At 38.4% G+C, this 19,096-nt stretch overlaps 1 protein-coding gene across 3 annotated transcripts; it reads left to right on the top strand.

The window, feature by feature from the left end:
• Positions 1-2,945: 2,945 nt before the first annotated feature.
• caprin1b (cell cycle associated protein 1b) lies at positions 2,946-18,383 on the top strand. Of its 3 annotated transcripts, none has more exons than XM_017305426.2 (18): positions 2,946-3,105; positions 5,080-5,235; positions 5,648-5,710; positions 5,805-5,891; positions 5,973-6,211; positions 6,298-6,380; positions 8,948-9,130; positions 9,213-9,265; positions 9,339-9,422; positions 11,092-11,268; positions 12,253-12,361; positions 12,436-12,497; positions 12,571-12,663; positions 13,843-13,989; positions 16,196-16,349; positions 16,441-16,617; positions 17,619-17,725; positions 17,821-18,383. In XM_017305426.2, exons 2-18 carry the CDS (start codon positions 5,080-5,082, stop codon positions 17,905-17,907), a joined length of 2,061 nt encoding a protein of 686 aa, XP_017160915.2. In that variant the 5' UTR covers positions 2,946-3,105; the 3' UTR covers positions 17,908-18,383. The 3 variants fall into 3 exon arrangements, with proteins under 3 accessions (XP_017160915.2, XP_008410170.2, XP_008410171.2); XM_008411948.3 differs by having other exon boundaries at positions 16,438-16,617; XM_008411949.3 differs by lacking the exon at positions 13,843-13,989 and having other exon boundaries at positions 16,438-16,617.
• The last annotated feature ends 713 nt before the right edge of the window (positions 18,384-19,096 follow it).

The following is a 19,096-nucleotide window of genomic DNA, read 5'->3' as shown; positions in this document are numbered from 1 at the left end:
ATAAAGCAACTCGGCTCCAGCGGCCAGAAGCAGAGCAGGGAGGGATCGAAGGTATAAACTCGAGATGTAGGCTGAAAGCTTCTCCAGGCTGCCCTGCTGCTGGATTGTGTAGGCTGACTGGACACACACCAAAACCCAGAAGCAAGGTGAGCGCAGCGCGGCCGGGTGCCAGCTGCAGAAAGCACAGCGGCTTGACGGGGATAAAACTCCAGACTACAAATCCCTCAAATGGAAAAATGGTTTTTGCAGATTCATCCGCTGTGCTTGTATATAACACGGCATCTCAGCGGACGGGCCATGGAGGAGTTTGTTGTTCAAACTTTGTTCCTTTAAGGGTCTTAAATATGACGGATAAATCATCTCAGCAAACTGCACAGCTGACTAAATTACGTAAAAATGATGACATAAGCCAATAATTAAGTGAAAGAAATATTACACATCCCTTTACCAATTTTGTAAATAACATTTTGAAAACTGTGACATGCCTTTCGAATCTGATACCCCTAAATAAAATCCAGTGATGACTTCTTTTCTTTTTTAATATGTCTTGTCAGAAATTAATGTGAGGCCCAACAGATTTACATTACAGTGATGTTCCACCACTGTACATATATATACAACTTTTCTTTTGCTTTCATCATCTGAGTTTACATTTCTTCTGCTTTCTGTCTTGCTCAGTTTGCTTTTTGATTTTATCTGTTGGATTTAACGCATCATAGCGTTTCATGTTCATCCCACTTCCTGTGTCCTTCACCTTCCTGTGTGAAGTTTGACTATGTTTTTGTTTTTTCACTCCTGTGATGTGACGCTGACACATGTTTTTACGTTTTCTGTGAGACAATACATTTATATTCCAGACTAAATTATGTGATTTTTCCAACTGTTTAAGTGATTCACCACTGGAGAGCTGGAAGACGAAAAAAAGAAGAAACAGAGTGAAAGTGAGAGCAGGCAAGACACAAATCATCCAGCACTTCCTGTAGAGTTGACTGTGAAAAGGATGTGCAACTGGCATGCAGAGAGGATGCTTTCCTGGGGGGGTGGCGGCTCTATTGCAATCACTTCCTACCCCCCAACATGCACGATGGCACCTTGTCATCATTTCACAGTTGGACAGGCGAAGTCCAGATGCGCCTGCATGATAGAACGGCCTTAAAACTCCAACTGGATGTCATTGAGCGATAAAACCCTTATCTTCAGCAAAATGCTTCCAAAAGGTCACCAGAAAGAAACTTCGCCTTACCGCAGGTTCGACATTCACATCGTAATTTGTTTGAAATGGAGATTTTTTTTTAAAGTGCTACTTTAAAAATAATGATTGTGTTGAAAGTGACGTCATCGTGTCCACCTTCCTGTTAACTAAACTAACATAAAAACAGAAGAATTTTTATAAGTTCCACAATTTCAAATCTAAAGTAAAACTCTTATATGTAACATTTTTGGAGAATTCACAGTGTCTATCCATCTCCATCCAAATTATCCCTCAAAACGGAGTTGATTAGGACGTTGTTTTTATTCCTTTCTTTGACAGCATGAACTCTGTTACGGCATTAACAAAACCAACCACTTCCTGTCTGGATTGAAGGGTGATAATAACCGGCTGCTCTTTCAGTGCTCTTCCTGAACTGACAAAATTGTAAAAATGTTTTCTTGTTCATCAAAACGTGCAGCCTGGAGAGCTTTGTTTTTTGTCCTGACAAAGTTGGCTTTAAAGGTCAGGGGCCTGAGGAAGGAGCCACCCTGGGGTGTTAGACTGAGCTGTTGCTCGACTGAAATGCTGCAGCCTGGCAGGAAATGAGTCACTCGCTGAAAGGGAGCTTCTCTTGGCCTTGGGTGCCTCCCCTAATCAGTATTATCCCTGAAAGAAAACACTTTCCATGGAACAATGCACTCAAATAGCTGTGCAGCCATGTTAACTGCTTCCTGTATTTGGCAAAACAACATTCTTTCAAAACTGCCTCAGGTACATTTATTTCTCTTTAGCAATGGATGTAATAAAAGTGTAGTTTCATAAAAATGACACAAGAGGACCTCACAATAAACATTTAACATTAGTATTGATTCTTTTCTCAACATCAATGAGTATTTTTTAGATCTGCTTTGTAAACTCAGTCCAATAAAATTTCAAATAAAACTAAAACAAGCAAAATAATATTGGTGGATATTTGTATAAGCCAAGTTTCAATTTGAACCTCGCCTTCATGTCTCCTTTCTTATTGATGTGCTTCACTGCCACCTACTGTTATATCGAGGCTTTATGTGAAAGTAGATGTCAAAAGTTTAAAATGAAATGAAATAAAATTTAAAAATAATTTGTTGATATTTACATGAGAAATTATTATTGAATCTACTTCCAGAAATGAAAAGTTTTACCCAATAAGCAAATAACCAAAGCAAATGTTATTAATATTCACGAGAACTTTGACTGTAGTTTTTAAAACTATGCTCTATTTTTTGAATTAAAAAAAATACACAAGTTAAAAAGTGCACTTAATACTGTCATCAGTATTATATAGTTTTATACCAAAATAACAATGTCATATAACATAATTATATAGCATAATATAAACCTAATCAAATAAACACATATAAAATGTAACACATAAAAAAAATCTACAATGTAAAACGTATGAAGTAAGAAATATTTAATAGGCATATGAAATGCCCATTCCTTCAGGGAAGTTATACAGCCTAATCAAAGCTAATGATTGTGCAGATTTTTTGACGAGTATGTTGAAAGTTGTGCCTGTCCACAAATAAAATGTACCTGTCCTTTAGATGGTAACTGGTTACTTTGTTTTAAACAATAAATTGATTATTTTCCATCATGAGTATGTGAACTATTATGATTCATTAATATTTTTTCGTACCTTGTTTTAATTTTGCCGTATTTATTCAGGCATATCTTGAAGAGCTATAGAGGAACCTCGGTCTTTATAAAGAGTTTCTGCTCCTTTCTAACCGTCTCAGTTGTCGGTGAGGCCGGCCGGGCGGATCCCACATTAGAGTGAAACAGAAAAATAAAAAGCAACACAACAACAATAACAACTTGGCCTTTTACCTAAATTAAGCTATCAAGCTTCCCCGAGGATATATAACAACAAGGTGGGTGAATCGGGAGTCGGGCTGTCGAGGAAAAGAGGTTCCCGACCAGCTGGTGGTCAACACGCGTTGGTGTTAACATCAGCCAGGCGAGCTAATGCTAAGTCTTCGCTGTGTGCTAACGGTGGTGCGGCCAGGGCCATTTTTACCGAAACGAGGCAAAAGCAGGCGGCTTGACCGCACTGCTGAGAGAATTACGGCGCTTTTTGACGGAATTATGCGTTTATACCATGTTATTATGTAATTTCCAGACGTCTGTTCATACTAAACCGTTGAAACGAAAGTTACCAGGTTGCTACAGATATCGTCTGATTAGCAGGAACAGTTCCTGTGTTACGAAATCATATATTCCATACATCTAAGCTAATACTTAACATATATCAACTTAAGTATGGTCGTTTTTCCTTGATTGAATCGTCAAGTCCTATAACAGTTACTTTCGGAAGCAATGTTCCTCTTTAGGTGCTGCTTTAAATGCGCAGTTTAGCACCATCTACACAAACGTGCAATCTGGACAAATCAATTTCCTTTAAAATGTTCAAACAGAATCGTGTTATCGGGGTACAATACAAATAGAGAAGCGACAGAGATGGTTAGTAAATGGTGAATTATGTTGATTAGAATTTTTTTCCTCGTTATTGACACTTCAAATCAACTGGAAAACGTGCATTATGTTCTCATTGTTAAGGATCTGCCTGATCTCCTGTTTTTGTAAGAAGGACTCGGGGTTCAGGCTAAGGTTTGAAATGTGTTGACAGAAAGAACATCGAGCCATGAAACTGTTGTGGTATTTAAACCTGAGTCACCAACCTGCCTGATCTATACAGTACTGATGTCACAACAGAAAAATCTCCTGCACCCACAATAACCTAAAGTTTCTTTTTGTCCCCAAAAAGAAAATGCAAATCAGTTAGTTTCTTTGTCAATATATTGACAAAACTGGAGTTTACAATAAAAGCTTAGCAGCCAAATCCCTCAGTTTGTGCTGTGTCTATGTGCCTGTTTCTGGTATTTAAAATGTAAGATTTTAAATATTGCATTCACAAAATCACATTATTATACAGCTTCTGTAGTTTAATGCAATTTAAATTTTTTCTGCCTTTATAAAATTAGTCGGAGAAATATTAGGAGTAATAACATAGAAGGTAAAGCACATTTTAAAATGATGCTGCGTTCATTGAAGAGGTTAACAATGAGGCCTTTTCTAGCTGTCAAAGTTGACTTATAGAGCACATTTAAAACATCTGAAGCTAACCACAGTGCTGAACATGTCAAGAGTTATCACAAACAAAACACGGAGGCTGGTGATTTTGCTTTCGTTTTGTAAGTCTGACTTGATGGATTTTTTTATACAATTATTCCCCAGAGGACTATAATATAAAAGAGAATATACTTGCTGCAACATTTTTAGCAGAAATGGTATAAAATTTATCAGAAAATGATGGAATTTCGAGATTATCCTAATTTATGCCTCAAAACCTTTTTCTCCAACATTGATCTGATCTTTCTTTTTACCCCTGAAAGTGAACAAAATTATTTATCATGAGAATTAAAGACTAAAGGTTGGAAACTCACAAGCTCTGTGGACTGCTACCGGAGCAGATAGCTCCACTAACTGGCTAATATTAACTTGTTCTACTTGTAGCTCTGTAAAATAGTAAAAGGTTATAAAATTCACCACAATAAGAACATTTATTTTCATTTATTCTATATTTAGTTTACTATTACAGTCACAGTAAAACTAATCAATATTATCTTGTGTTCTAGTAATGGTAGAAAACATTGTTTTACTTTTATTAAAGCAACATGCCTGTTTTATGTAAATTCAGTGAATATTTAGATTGTATTTATTATTCTCATAGCAGCTCCAGTTGATTTTGTCTCCCCAGACATTTGCTGATGCAGATAAGACACATTTTGTGAGTGAAATGTTTTGTTATCATCGTCACATGTTGTATTTTCTCGTCGTATCTCTAGATGCCCTCAGCAATGAATGCAAACAGGACCGTGCAATCCGCCAGTCCAGAGGTGGGATCCGCTCCAGGGTCGATGGGCGGCTGTGGCCAGTCCGAGGTCTTGAAGCAAGTGCTGGGCGTCATCGACAAGAAGGTCCGCAACATGGAGAAGAAGAAGGTAAGAAGAAGAGGAAGAAGTTTTATTTATTCAGCAACAAGGCAGCTCAGATATGAATTACAAGAAAAACGACAATAATAAAAGAAAATCTACACTTTAAAATGTTCCGTTTGTCATGAAGTAGAAAACTAAAATCTGCTGAATAGAGTTGAAACAGGAGGCCTGAGTGGTTGGAAGGTTGACGCAACAATAAAATTAAGTCTTTATTGTGTTTTGATGCTAAAATCCTCCACAATTTATAAACTAATGGGAGTTTCTCTAGATGTTGCTCTGAAGTTTTCACTCTGATTTAGAAGTATAAAACTAAATGCTTTAAACCTTTTTAAATTCTGAATGATCCAGAACCAAAAGCATAATTAGTTTTTAAGTTTATAACTACTTCATCTGCTGTATTGTTGGTTCGTCACTGCAGAGCAAACTGGATGATTACAAAGTCAGGAAGAACAAGGGAGAAGGTCTCAACCAGGACCAGCTGGTATGTACACAGAAGGGCAACATTCTCTAATTGTTTTAGTATTTGTACAATCGATTCTCATTTTTAACCTTTTGTTTCTCTTTGACATTTTTAGGAGGCTCTCTCCAAGTACCAAGAAGTCACGAACAACTTGGAATTTGCCCGAGAGTTGCACAAGACATTTATTACGTTGGGACAAGATGTAAGAATGTTTTCTTTTCCTTTTCTTCTTTCAGAGTTGTGTCCGTTCCAGTTTTTCCTAACTGATCCTCCTCGCCCTCAGCTCCAGAAGGTGGTGAAGAAGTCTGCACGGCGGGAGCAGCTGCAGCGAGAGGAGGCAGAGCAGCGGCGGCTCAAGAACATCCTTGAGCTGCAGTTTGTCCTTGACCGGCTGGGAGACGAAGCGGTGCGGCTGGACCTGAAGCAGGGCGTGGGAGGCTCGCCGCTCCTCACCGACGGAGACCTTTCCACGTTTGATGAGTTCTATAAGTTGGTGGGACCAGAACGGGATCAGAGCGTGAGGTTGGTGCAAGACGCCGAGATGCAAAACGATTTTTATTTTTTACGTTTAACATAGAGATTCTGACTGTTGGCTTTGATGCTCGCAGGTTGATTGACCAGTATGAAGAAGCATCTGTGCACCTTTGGGACCTGCTTGAAGGGAAGGACAAGGCTGTGGTTGGAACTACGTGTAAGTTTGGATCAGCTTCAGATTTGCTTTTCCTGACAAAATAACAAATTACTGCGATAAAGAATAACATTGTTTTGAGACAATTTTCAAGTAATATATTGATAATGGCATAATAATGTCAGTTTGCTCATTCAAAATCTTGTAAAGGAACTGGGAGACATTTTAAATATCCAAAATAAAACAGTAAATCATAAAGAAACAAAAACAAATTAAATGATCAAGCTCATTTTAATTTATTTTCCAATAATTGTTTATTGTGACAGACTTGGTTTCATTATCTTTATATAAATTGGGCTTAGAAACGGCTTCTCTTATCTTCTAACTAAATATATAAAATATTTTTTACAGTACAAATTGGGGCTGTAAATTTAAAGATGTCCCTTTGTGCTTCTGGGCCGATGCTGATGGAGTATTAACATGTTCTAGATTTACTTTTTTATTGTCTTTGAACAATACAAATTTAAAAATGATGTAAAATATTTACAGATGAGCTTTGTGTTGGAAATGCAACTGAAAAATCTCAACTACTTTCAACTTTATGCATTTATTATAATAAGTTAAAGCTGACCAAATACCGTGTTTTTTATTAATAAAATGTTTTGGCATTCATCTTGGAAAACATGGACAAAACTGCTTTTGTTAATGATTATGGATGCAACTCGATGTCCAGCTGGTGCTAATAGTTGGCAGGACATTTTATTTCATCAGATGGCTGCTGGTGCAGCCGTCGTCATGACGCTTTTCACCGTGTCGTAGCCGACTGTAAGTGATCCGTTTCAGGCTTATGAGCGAAGCAGGTATAAAAGTTTCTGCATCCATGAGCGAGTTTTTGGTTTAAACACTCTGTGTGCAGCGACTGGACTGAAGTGATCAGGTTTAGCGGATGTGTGCGTCCTGCGCTCTCAGCGGTTTGGTCCCGGGTTTGGTGCTGCTGCATTCTGCTCCGGGGGCTGCAGCCTGATCCTGACTCAGCAGCAGGGCATGGTGCCAGGGGCCCCGTCGCCTGCGGTTCCCCTGGTCCGGTCTCTGCTGGGACGACGGTGACCCAGTTCACTGCTGTAACTCCAGGCAGTCCCTTTCGCCTCATTGAGGGGTCATTTGGAAAAGTAGGGGTCAAATTACAGAGGCTGCTGCTTTGCATGAAGAGCCGCAAAGCAAAGGAAATAACTCAGTAAAGTGTAAAAATGTCTCATGGTATGCAGAAGTCTTTGGTCAAGGTTTCATATTGGAAATTATTCTGGTTTTTGTTTTTAAGGCTGTGATTTGTCCCCAAGACTCGCTCTTACATTTGGTAGCCAAAAGATTTTCTTTTTTTATTTGCTTAATTTTCTTTTAAAGGGCCAGTAGCATGTAAAATATACTTTTTGAGCTGTACATCATGTTACAGTGTTATTCGGCGTGACTCCCACACTCAACTCCTTCAGACTAGCCAGCATCAATTAGCAAACATCTGGTGGAACTGTGCATCTCTGAGCTCGTTATAGGAGCTACTTCTCAGTGCAAAGCTGGTAAAAATGTTGTTAAAGGGTTAATAGAGGAGCCATGTTGTGATGACGCGATTTCGGAGAAAGCAGGAGTTTCTTAAAGACACAGAGGCCTAATTTCAGGGTGCTAAATTACAAAGTTGATTCTTTTTAAAGTCATATTTGATGTATATCACATTTTTATAACAACTGAAGGTAAAATAGTTACTTGGTTGTGGTATAAAATGACACCATATGATTGGAAAATGCATAACACTGCCTCTTTAAATTAGTTTTGTGGGTAATATAAAGTTAAGACCAAATGTAATCATACCCTTGCCATACTTGGGTTTAAATTGGTCTTTGTTTTCTTCGGTTCAGAAGTAATGTTAGTGATTTTGAAGTGACTGAAACCCCCCAGAGTTTAATATTTCGGAGAATCTGTGGAGGCAGATTAGGGTGATGGCTCAGAGTTCTTCTGACCGCAGATATTTGGAGCGTCTCACCAAAGATAAATCATCAAAGTAGGAGGAAATGCTCAGCTGTACGTGTAATTTTCTGCCTAATAGCATTTTTTATGAAGTCATGTTTCAAAACACTAATTCAGAAGGAAATGAGCCAATCAGCTCCTCAGCTGTTCCTGTATTTCTTCTCTAGAAACTGTTGCATGGCGCTTGTGCTGCTTTGGTTTGCAGCAAAACCTTTCAGAGTCTAAATTCATGTTCATCATTGACAAACTGGGCATTTTAAAAACTCCATAAAAATCAACCAACCAGTGATGGGAGTTGAGCTGATGGAAGAAAACTGCTGTAACTTTTTGAGGTTTTAGAAAACGCATTGATTAGTAGCTGATCACGCCTACTTTCTTCACAAGGTTTAAAATATGTTATCATCGAATTGTGTACGTATGTTTCTTTTGCATTAAAGTGCATTAAAAATTTGATCTTTCCAAGATCTGAATGTTTAACAGCAGTAAAATATAAACAGTTTAAACTTAAAAATTCAGATTTATATGTAAAGGTTTACAGCTTATGAAATCATTTCTGCAACTTTGTTTGCTACTAATCTTAATTCTAATTGCTGATCCTGTTAATCCTGTTCTAGACAAGGCACTGAAAGACATATTGGACCAGGTTCTGCTGAGCGGATACTTTGACCGGATTGCCTCTCTCCAAAACGGAGTGTGTGAGGAGGAGGAGGAGGAGGAAGAGCCGGCAGCTGTAGCGGCAGCAGCAGTGGCACCAGTCGCCGAGTCATCAGAGGCAGAAGAGCAGACGGCTGATCCAGGTAGCGACTTCTTAAAAACTATTTTTCAGGATTAAGTCGTTCAGCCGTGAAATCTGCTCACCGTTCTGCGTTAACTTGACAGAAACTGAAGTCGCTGAGGAATTCACAGAGGCTCTCACAGTGGAAACCACAGAAGTGAGATTAGTTTTTTTTTAAAGTATCTTATTTGTGCTTTCCAAACGTTTTTATTGATTTTGTTTTGTTTCAGTTCATAAACAGACAGTTCATTCCAGACAGCTCTTACAGCGGCAGTGAAAAGGAGCAGGCGGATGAGTGGACCAGGGAACCCGAGGTGTGTAGCAGAGCTGCTTTATTTTTTACACCGGGGTGTTTTACTGATGCTTAGTAAAAATAATTAGAGGAAAATTGATTTAAATGATCGATTTGAAGCAACGTGTGTTTTGTAGATCAACATTAACGAGTTATATTTAGGTCTGTCAATAACAAATCTTGCTGGATGACAAATTGTCCCAGGATAAACGATAATATTGTTTTCAAGTAATATAATCGTAATAATGACAGTGTCAAGGGTCAATTATCTTTAAAATTTAATGAACATTTAAACACTGGAACTGGAGGACATTTTAAATATCCAACATAAATAAAAAACAACAGAAACGACAAATACAATGAATTATGAAGTGTCTGTAAAAATTATCTTCCAAGAAAAAGTCCAGTTGAGACCAAAGCAGCAGAATGACGACTTTTATCAGTTTTTATTAATCATGCAAATGGAAATTATTGAGTTTCTTTTAATTTATCTTGCAATTAATTGATCTACTGTTCATTGTGACAGGCCTAGTTATATTATGCTAATACTGGATGCAGGCGTCTTTTAAGTTTTATATAAAGATTTGCCCCATTAGAAGTTTTATTGTTTGTTTTTTAAAACACTGAAGTATTTCCAGGTGTTTATTTCTTCCCTCCGTCTTGCAGCAACGAGTCGTGACGGCGAGACTAGAAGACATTTTTAGATGTTTTGTCGCCGTTGATGGCGGCAGAAAGCTGCTCTGGTAGAAATATCTGCTGTTGCATGTTTTCAGGCGAACACAGCAGGAAGAGGCGACTATTTATTATAATGTTCCTTTTCTTAATATCTGCAGCACAAACTTGAATCATTTGGACATGAAAAACACTTTTCAGTAAGTAGATGCAACTTAACGAATTAAAATAGAGATTTTTTTAGTAAGTCCATTAAAAAAGTGAATCTGATACAGAGACTGTTGTTTTTATAGTTGTGCTTCTAATGAAAACAGGAAATTGAGTTAATCAGAAAATGAATTAAACAAGAGCAATTAAAAGATCAGTTTTAATACAAAAGTATGTTATAAACTGGTTATGGTCTACAACGATTGGTGAAGAAAATGTATGAATTTGAGTTGAGGCTGGGCGAAAATAAATAAAATCTTAAAAAATTGATTTTAATCAAATTTTTTACTTCTTGCTTTCTTTTCTTAAAAATAAATTACAAATATAAAATATTTTCAACTATCCTTTTTGTGAGCTGACCTGAATTTTAAAGCCCAGATAATTAAAAGTTTTAAAACGCTTGCAGAGAAGACGGGGGCCTTTAGCAGGTTGACAAATCGATAAAATCGATATTGCCCCGCCCTGATTTGAGTTTTTCAACAGCTGTAAGCCATAAAACCGTTGAAATATATTGATCTGTTTGAATTGTTTGAATGCAATAAACTCAGTAAAGTTTATTTACTGAGAAAAAGAAGCTCGTGTGTTACAGTTTGAGAATCAAACAACCTGGAGCAAAAATAACACATTTTTACACTACTGAGTTGTGCAGCACTTGTTTAGGAATGTTTATTTATAATCTTACAGATTATTTTTTTAATCACTGCTGTTTTCTTTTACACCATCTAAGAGTCTGGAGTAAAATCCCTCGGCTCTGAAACACTCAGAGGAAGTGAATTCAGAACAGCTAATGAAACATTTCATCACTCTTTCAGGCTGTCAGTGCCTTGCAGCAGCAGCAGCAACCCGTACAGCCGACAGCGCCACCTGTTGCTCTGGAGACCCACCACATGAACCTCGCGTCTCCCGTTCCCCCGACTGACCCCATGGTCCGCAAGCAGGTGGTGCAGGACCTGATGGCACAGATGCAGGGAACGTACAACTTCATGCAGGTGAGGCCGGGTCGCAACAGCAGCTGCGTTTCCATTAAACATACGCAAAATGTTGCCAATGTTCCGCTAATGTCAAAGAGACACAATTTATTCTAGAACCGCTCAGGGCGGCAGGATGTTGGAGTAGCTCTGCACTTTCATGGAGATTTGTTCTCTCTGCCTTTGCCTTTGTAGGGAAATAGTTTTTCCTTGATTATTTTCATGGGACTGTTTTGGGGAAGGCAGAGCGTCTTCAGTCAGAGGCTTCTCCAGATTCACTGTAACACTGTCCGCTACAACAGCCATCACTACCTGTAATAACTCTTTACAGAATTTGAATTAATGAGCAAAGTTGCCTTCACACCAAACGCGTTTCACACGTCTGGTTTACATTCAGAGTCTATGTGTCCAGGGCTTGTTGCGCCGTGTTTTGCGTGTTTAGCGCGGCGCCATTTGGAGCGTTTGACACATCCAACAAATAGTCCGGCGATGGAAAACAACGGCTTGAGTGGTTCTGATGCACCTCCGACAATTTATCACCCAGCAAAATTTGAAGCGTCGGAATCGTTTTTGATGAGCACAACGCAAGAAAACGCGTCATTACAACAACATTTAATTTCCCTTTGGGATCAAAGTTTTTTTTTTATTTGATCCATTAAATAATTAAAGTCACACGTGAATAAGTGTGTTCACTTATAGAAAACATGCTGAGTCGTCATCCTCTAACTACTTCCTGTCATTCTTCATGGTTTGCGTCAGTAGAAACATCCGGTTGTTGATCGTGTGACTCGTGTTTCCATTGCAATTTTGAGAAATAAACCAATTTCAATGCGGCCAGAAAAATCCACCTCATGCAAATGTATTTATTTTTACTTTAAACAGCCGTTACTCCATTAATAACATTTATTTTCAAAATGTTAAATTGTGCAGTGAAGTGACCAATGGAAACACAGCTGCTGTGTGACGTCGTTGTCGTACGTTATCGCTGAGTTTTTCTGCGCTCAGGACTCCATGCTGGAGTTTGACGGACCGCCCATCGATCCCGCCATCGTGTCGGCGCAGCCCATGAAACCTGCTCAGCCTTTGGACGTACCGCAGATGGTTTGTCCTCCAGGTACGTTTGACCCGATTAAAAGCCGTGCTGTGGTTTAAATCCGGGTGCGTCTGATTAAAGTGCGATCGTTGCAGGTCACCCCGAGTCCCGGCCAACGCAACCCACTTCTGTTCCTGTGCAGCCCGAGCCCACACAAGTGAGTAGTTACCCATGAGCACCATGCAGGTTGCCATAGTGACGGCGATGTGAAACGGCTGTGTTGTCTTCAGGTCCCCATCGTCTCACCGACACCGCCGCCGTTGTACCAGACCTCTCACACACCGGATTCTCGACCCTCGACAGAACCAATCGACCCAATCCAGGTGAAGCAGCTTTTCTCTGGCGTCTATCAGTCCCACGGAAATTAATCAAGTTATTTATTCATTTTTAAGATTGGTAAAGGATTCAGACCCTTTGAGCTGCTTCACATTTTGTAAAGTTACAGTAATAAATATGGGGGTATTTTATTTGGATGGAGTAAAAATTAAAAAAACGCAAACTAGTGCATGTGGTGGAGCAGTGAAGTGGCTTCTAGAGTGTGCATGAACATTTAACCCCATTCTACTCTGATACCCTTAAAAAATCCACTGCAATCTAACAAGATTACATCATTTGTTGGATGCAAACATTAGATTACATCTGACAGGAAGCTAACGTTTGATTAAAAGCCTATACTTTGGAAAAGATCACTCACTTTTCTTGCTGTCTGAAGTTAAATCAGATAAAATTTGTCTTGTTTTAGGTCAGTTAGAATTATCAAAATTATTTTTGTTGAATGGCAGAAAACTTAGAGATTTTTTGTACCTTTTTCAGATCAGTTGGTTGTATAGGGAGTGTAAGAGAAACATTTCAAAACATAAACTTTTATTATATTTTAGCTTATCTTGTCCCTGCTGTAGCATGTAGAATACAATCAAAAGATGCTATTAACAATAGTAATAAATGATTTAATAAATAAAATAGTGAATTGAAGCTCTTCTTTAGTTTGTAATGTTTTATCTCCAGAGTCTGGTGCTGGAAAAGTTTGAAAACTTACCTGGAAAATGCTTGAAAAAAAGTTATTGAATTTTACTGTGGGGAGGGGAATGAACGAACTTTGTAACTATTTGTAGCAAACCCTTGTCGGTAAAGTGTCTTAAGATGCAGATAATGGACTAATTTATCAATAAATGGTCATGGTGGAGCTCGTGGTTAGAATACCTTTGTCCTTATCTGATGACCCGGATGAGCAGAAAGTGTTGAAACGAATTTTCTCCCTTCAAGAGAGCGTCTGACCACTCTGGTATCCATTTTCACTTGTTGCTTTTTAGCAGAAACATTTTACAGAAGGAAACGGTCTTACTAATACTTTATGAAGTGAAAATCTCATTTGCAGCAACAACAACAACAACAACAACAAAAAACCTCTAATCTGTCCTAAAACTGCAGCCTCAGCCTTTCAGCAGCATACATATCCATCCCAACCCTAAATGTAATGTGTGTTGTGTCTCCCTCTGCAACAGACCTCCATGTCATTGTCGTCAGAACAGCCTCCCCTCTCCACTGCCCTCCCTCCTGCCTCTCAGACGCAGGTCTTTCAGCCTGTTTCCAAAGCTCCTCACAGCAGTGGCATCAATGTCAATGCAGCTCCATTCCAGTCAATGCAAACAGTAAGGCCGTGATGATACTTCCTGTTTCTCTGTCTCAACGCCAAGCCAGTCTCGTACTGCAAAGAATGCAAACTCATGCTTCTCTTGTGTGTCTGTCTGCATTGTTCTGCATGACATAATGTCAGTAGCTGCTGGGGCTCATATTGGCTTTTCACCAGAGGCCTGAGTGCAGCCAAAGATTCGACTTTAAGACTTAGGAAAAAACCAGAGTGCACATTTGATGAGAAAACATGGATGCCTGTTTTTTTGTTGTTGTTTTTTTTTTTTTTCTTTTTTGCAGCGTTATCTTTATTTTCCCATCATGTTCAAGCTGTTTTGTTTTAAAAATCCAGATGCTGCAAGGAGAGCAGCATTCCTCATCGGTTTTGAAGGTGTTCATGCCTGCAGCTCAGGGTCATTTCTGGTCATTCTCTTAAAAATGGTTGAGAGAAAAATAAAAGTGAGCAAACGGCAGCTTGGAGTTGAGTGGAAAGTCTCCAAAAGTGATGACTGTATGTTTCCGACTACAGTTCACCTTAGTCAAAAGTAGTGATGGTAAGATTTGATTCATAACGTACGATTTTTAGAAGAAGACATCGAAAATACACTGCCGTTTGGAAACCTAAAAAACCAGCACTGTGCTGAGGGATTTAAAAGCGTCTCAAGCCCGGTCGTTTGATTCACTAAAACTCGTAGCGTTCAGACACAGGTCATTGTTTCTGCTCTAGTTCTGTCTGTCCTCCATTGTTAATCTGACATCCAAAGGCATTTTCCTCCTAACAGTTGTTTGCTGTAAGGAACCATGTGGTAATTACATAAATCCTTTCTCTATAACGTAGAAAAAAGACTTGTAGGTCTGCAACCTGTGGCTCTTTGGTCCTTCCATAAAGGCTCTGAATTAAAAAAGAAACTTAGATATAACAAATGTAGAGTTAAATGTTTGTTAAACATCTAATTTACGTGCAAAAAAATGCTTTTTTGCATGGAATAAATCCTGCATTTTACTTCTGCTATGGAATGGCATAGATCTGCGGTATTTATTTATTTTTTTCCTCATCATTTTTTGGAAACTACTGTAGGTGCTCTTTTCGTTTACATCGTTTTCCACAAACATCAACGTCCCATGGAAGAAAATGTATCAATCCTCTTTTGTAAATGTTTGATGTTTTTCTTTGCTTTTAAGCCTAAAAACAGAAATTAAAAAAATTACCACAAGTTTCCGATGGCAAATATTCACTCAAAAGTTTTCAGGGTGTAACTGCACTACATTAATGTAAATGTCAAAATGTAAAGTCGGGTAACTTATTCCTGAAGAACTTTATGCTCACAAACAGCTCTTGTTGCCTTGGCAACAGACATAAGATTACTGGTGTGTGGATTGTCTTCACTTCTTACTTTGAAAGTAGTTCATCTTTTTTCTGTTGTCAATAAGTTTAACACATTAGCTTAATATCAGAGCAAAACTTGGAGAAACTTCTGTTAGTTTATTACTTGACAACCCAGAACAAGAATCAAACATGGAGAATCAACATTTAGCTTTATACAAACCCAGAACTCAACCCAGAACAACTGGAACCAACATCTAGCTTTATACTTCACCAATATTTAGTTTTACACCTCAATAGTCCAGAACAAACTTAAGATCCAGAGAAACAGTTATTAGTTTATAAATAGAACATTTATTAAATATGGGGAACTAATATTTAGTTTTATACTTTTACCTTTTTTTCTTTCTTTTGGTTGTTTTGTTTGTATTTCCTTATAATTCATGGTAAACCCTTTGAACTGCCCTTTGAACTTACAGATCAGTTTGACATTCATGTTAAGAAAAAGGTTCATGTTGCAGCAATCGTTCATCAGATGCTGCTGCATATTTAAACTGTTTCCCGTAGCTATAAAGTCATTTCGTGGTCAGAAAATGCTTTTGAAATATTTTGCTTCCAGAAGTCGAGTCTGGATTAAGATGTATGGAGGTTTTAAGTGTTAGTTGATTGTTTGATTCTAAAATATATCTGCTAGTTTGTTTGCATTGGAGCATTAACTGTTCTCATGCCATGTTGTGATCATATTATCAGAGATTACATGTAATCTGGATTAATCGTTTTAAACTCTTCTGCTGTATCTGTGGGTTTCTCATACATCCAGTAAGTGAAGAACGTGTTCTACATCACAGAGCTTTCCTCTGGTTTTGGCTTCACCTCAATGTGGCCCTTGTTTGTCCCGTCAGGTGTTCAACCTTAATGCCCCAGTCCCGCCAGCTAATGAGCCCGAGGTCCTGAACCAGGCCAACCAGTACCAGAACAGCTACAACCCGGCTTTCAGCAGCCAGTCGCAGCATTCTGTGGAGCAGACGGAGATTCAGTCTGAGCAGCTACAGTCTGGTGGGTAACTTCTTCAGTCGTGTAGTTTTACATTCCTGGCGTTATCGACGGCTGTGTGACTCGTGTTTTCGTTGATGCCTGGCTCCAGTAGTCGGTGCCTTCCACGCCCAGGACCAGAGCGGAGGCCACCAGCAGCCTCCTCAGCAGGGCCCGGGCTTCGGCAGGCAGCCTCAGTCCTTCTACAACAGCAGAGGCATGAGCCGCGGCGGGCCCAGGAACGCCCGCGGCATGATCAACGGCTACAGAGGCGCCTCCAACGGGTTCAGAGGTCAGCGCTCGTCTGCACCAGGGCTGAAACGATAAACCCTGATTAATCGACTGCTGAAATAATCATCAACTAATTTAGTAATCAGTTGATTAACTGAAGTATACAGACTCTGGGGGGGAAAAAACCATTTGCTGAAAGATCAGCAGACTCAGAGCTGTAATTAAGCCAAAATTGTACAAAAATATATACATTTTGCATTTAAGATACAAAGAACCTTTGTCTATAAACATGTTCTACTCAGAACTCCTCAGGTGGCATTTTAGTTTCACCTGCTTCAAATTCTGATCTATTGGCAGATAATTACACTTATCTGCCAATAGATAAGTTGGCAGATAACTTATCTATTGGTTATCTGCCAACTTATAGCGAGACTTATGTCTCGCTATAAGTTAATCTGCCAATGGAAGAAGCACTTTTTCCTCAATATTAAGGAATTAATTACTGAAAACAAGCTTTTATTTCTTACTAAAAAAGTTAATCATAAGTTAGTTTTGTCTTATTTCAAGTTTACTAAGATATTTGCACTAGAAACTAGACCAAAAATACTTGGTAAGATTTTGTTTTTTCTGCAAGGGGAAATTTTTTGAGTCTGTAAACTCCAGTTAATGATTAATTAATGACTAAATTAGATTATTTGAATAATGAATCACTATTAATTCAATTCATTGTTTCAATCCTACTAAAAACACAGTTTTCCCCAACAGATTCAGACGAATTAATAGAATTGAGGCAAGCGATTATACCTTGCGGATATTTTTAATCAAATCATTCGAGGGATTATTGCAGCCGTGCTTTCAGCTTGTTCATTGATGGGCAGGTTGAAAATTTAAAGATGAAAAATGTAGTTCCCCCATCAGCTGCTGAACTCTCTCTTTCTCTCTTGCAACCTAAATATCTTGACAGATAGTGAGAAATACTTCCCAGAGTGGAGAAATGTTCCAAACAGATTCAAATCTTATGTTTTTCCGTCAGTGTTATAGAAATCTTTGTTTTTTTTCCAGGTGGTTATGACGGTTATCGCCCTCCCTTCGCCAGCACTCCCAACTCTGGATATGGACAGCCCCAGTTCAACACACCTCGCGATTATCCAAATGGGAATTATCAGAGGGTATGAAAGAAGCTTTAAGTCTCCGCTGGCTTTGTGAAAACAAAATGTGCTGTCAGAAGTTTCTAAAATGTCTCTATTCTTTGCCGCCGATCAAGGACGGTTACCAACAGAACTACAAGCGAGGAGCCGGCCAAGGCCCCAGAGGAGTTTCACGAAGCAGCACTCAAGCAATTCGATCCTGAAATGGCCTTTTAAAATGACTGTGACTGAAAAATTTGCACCACACTGAAAAATTTAAAATTCATGAATGCATTTCCCCATCTCATGTTTGCTCTGATTTCTTTGTTCCTTATCAGTGGTATTTTTACTTTCTGTCTCTTCAATCAAAGTGATGCGAGCTTTGATATCTGGAAATAATAAATCATTTAAAGCTCAAAACACAAGGTAAGCTGTGAACCCAATCACTGGTTCACACCAGCCGTGTGTACCAACAGTCCTGTAAACTTGAAAGATTCCATAAGTTATATATAAATATATATTTTTTATTAACCAATGCACCTGCCACTGCTGGTCCAAATTATGGGAGTTTCTTTCCCTTCTTCGGTTCTTTTCTGTCATTTTGGTTCAAAGAAAGAAGACTTTTTGTTTAACAAGCTCCCGTATTCTTGTTTGTAAATTGATGTTGCTTCAAGAGTTTCAATAAAGTTGTGTTGCATAATCATGTTTCAGCTTTGAGTTTTTACATAAAAATATCTTCTTTGTGTATAAAACTGGAAACAATTGCAAAAAGTATTTTAATATCCAAAAATGGGTGAAACTGGTGTGGGCTTTGTTAGCTTCTTAGAGGTGCTAAAAATATTTACATGGTATCAAAATTAAAAGTAGAAAATATTTTAATTTATTTGAACTGTAATCAATAAAAGTTAATCATTCAACTCGAGATTAGGAATCATGAAAGTTTTGCGCATTGATAAAACTGAAGGATTCTTGGATTTAAAATCTTGAAGATGGTTTGTAAGGGAAAATACGTTACATTTTTATTCTGTACTGCTAAAATAACCGAATTTCTACTAAACTGCCTTACACTCAAAACATGAACAATTGTTTACTATGATGTTTAGGTTCATTTGTTAAGTTTACTTAGTTTTACTTTAAAAAATGTTTCTAGCATTTTATCCAAATTAACGGAAAATGGCATTTTGTTTTAGTGTTTACTGTGATAAATACCTTGATTAAATAAGTTGGAATATAGACAACTAAATACTCCTGGTTTTAAAAAGCCAAATATCACGTTCACGTAGTGATACCTGTTTCCCTTCCCAATATGGCGGCTCGCTGACGTATCCCAGCAACAGGCTGCGACTTGAGGTTTGTGGTAGCTTTTCATTTCTTGAAGCGTCAGGAAAATGTGTCCGTAACAATTACTAAAAT

Source organism: Poecilia reticulata, chromosome 6 (genome assembly GCF_904066995.2).
Source record: "Poecilia reticulata chromosome 6, P_reticulata-male-v2, whole genome shotgun sequence".
In the NCBI taxonomy this organism is placed as follows: Eukaryota; Metazoa; Chordata; class Actinopteri; order Cyprinodontiformes; family Poeciliidae; genus Poecilia; species Poecilia reticulata.
The sequence above is the reverse complement of the archived record's forward strand: the minus strand, read 5'-3'. Positions and strand labels throughout refer to the sequence as shown.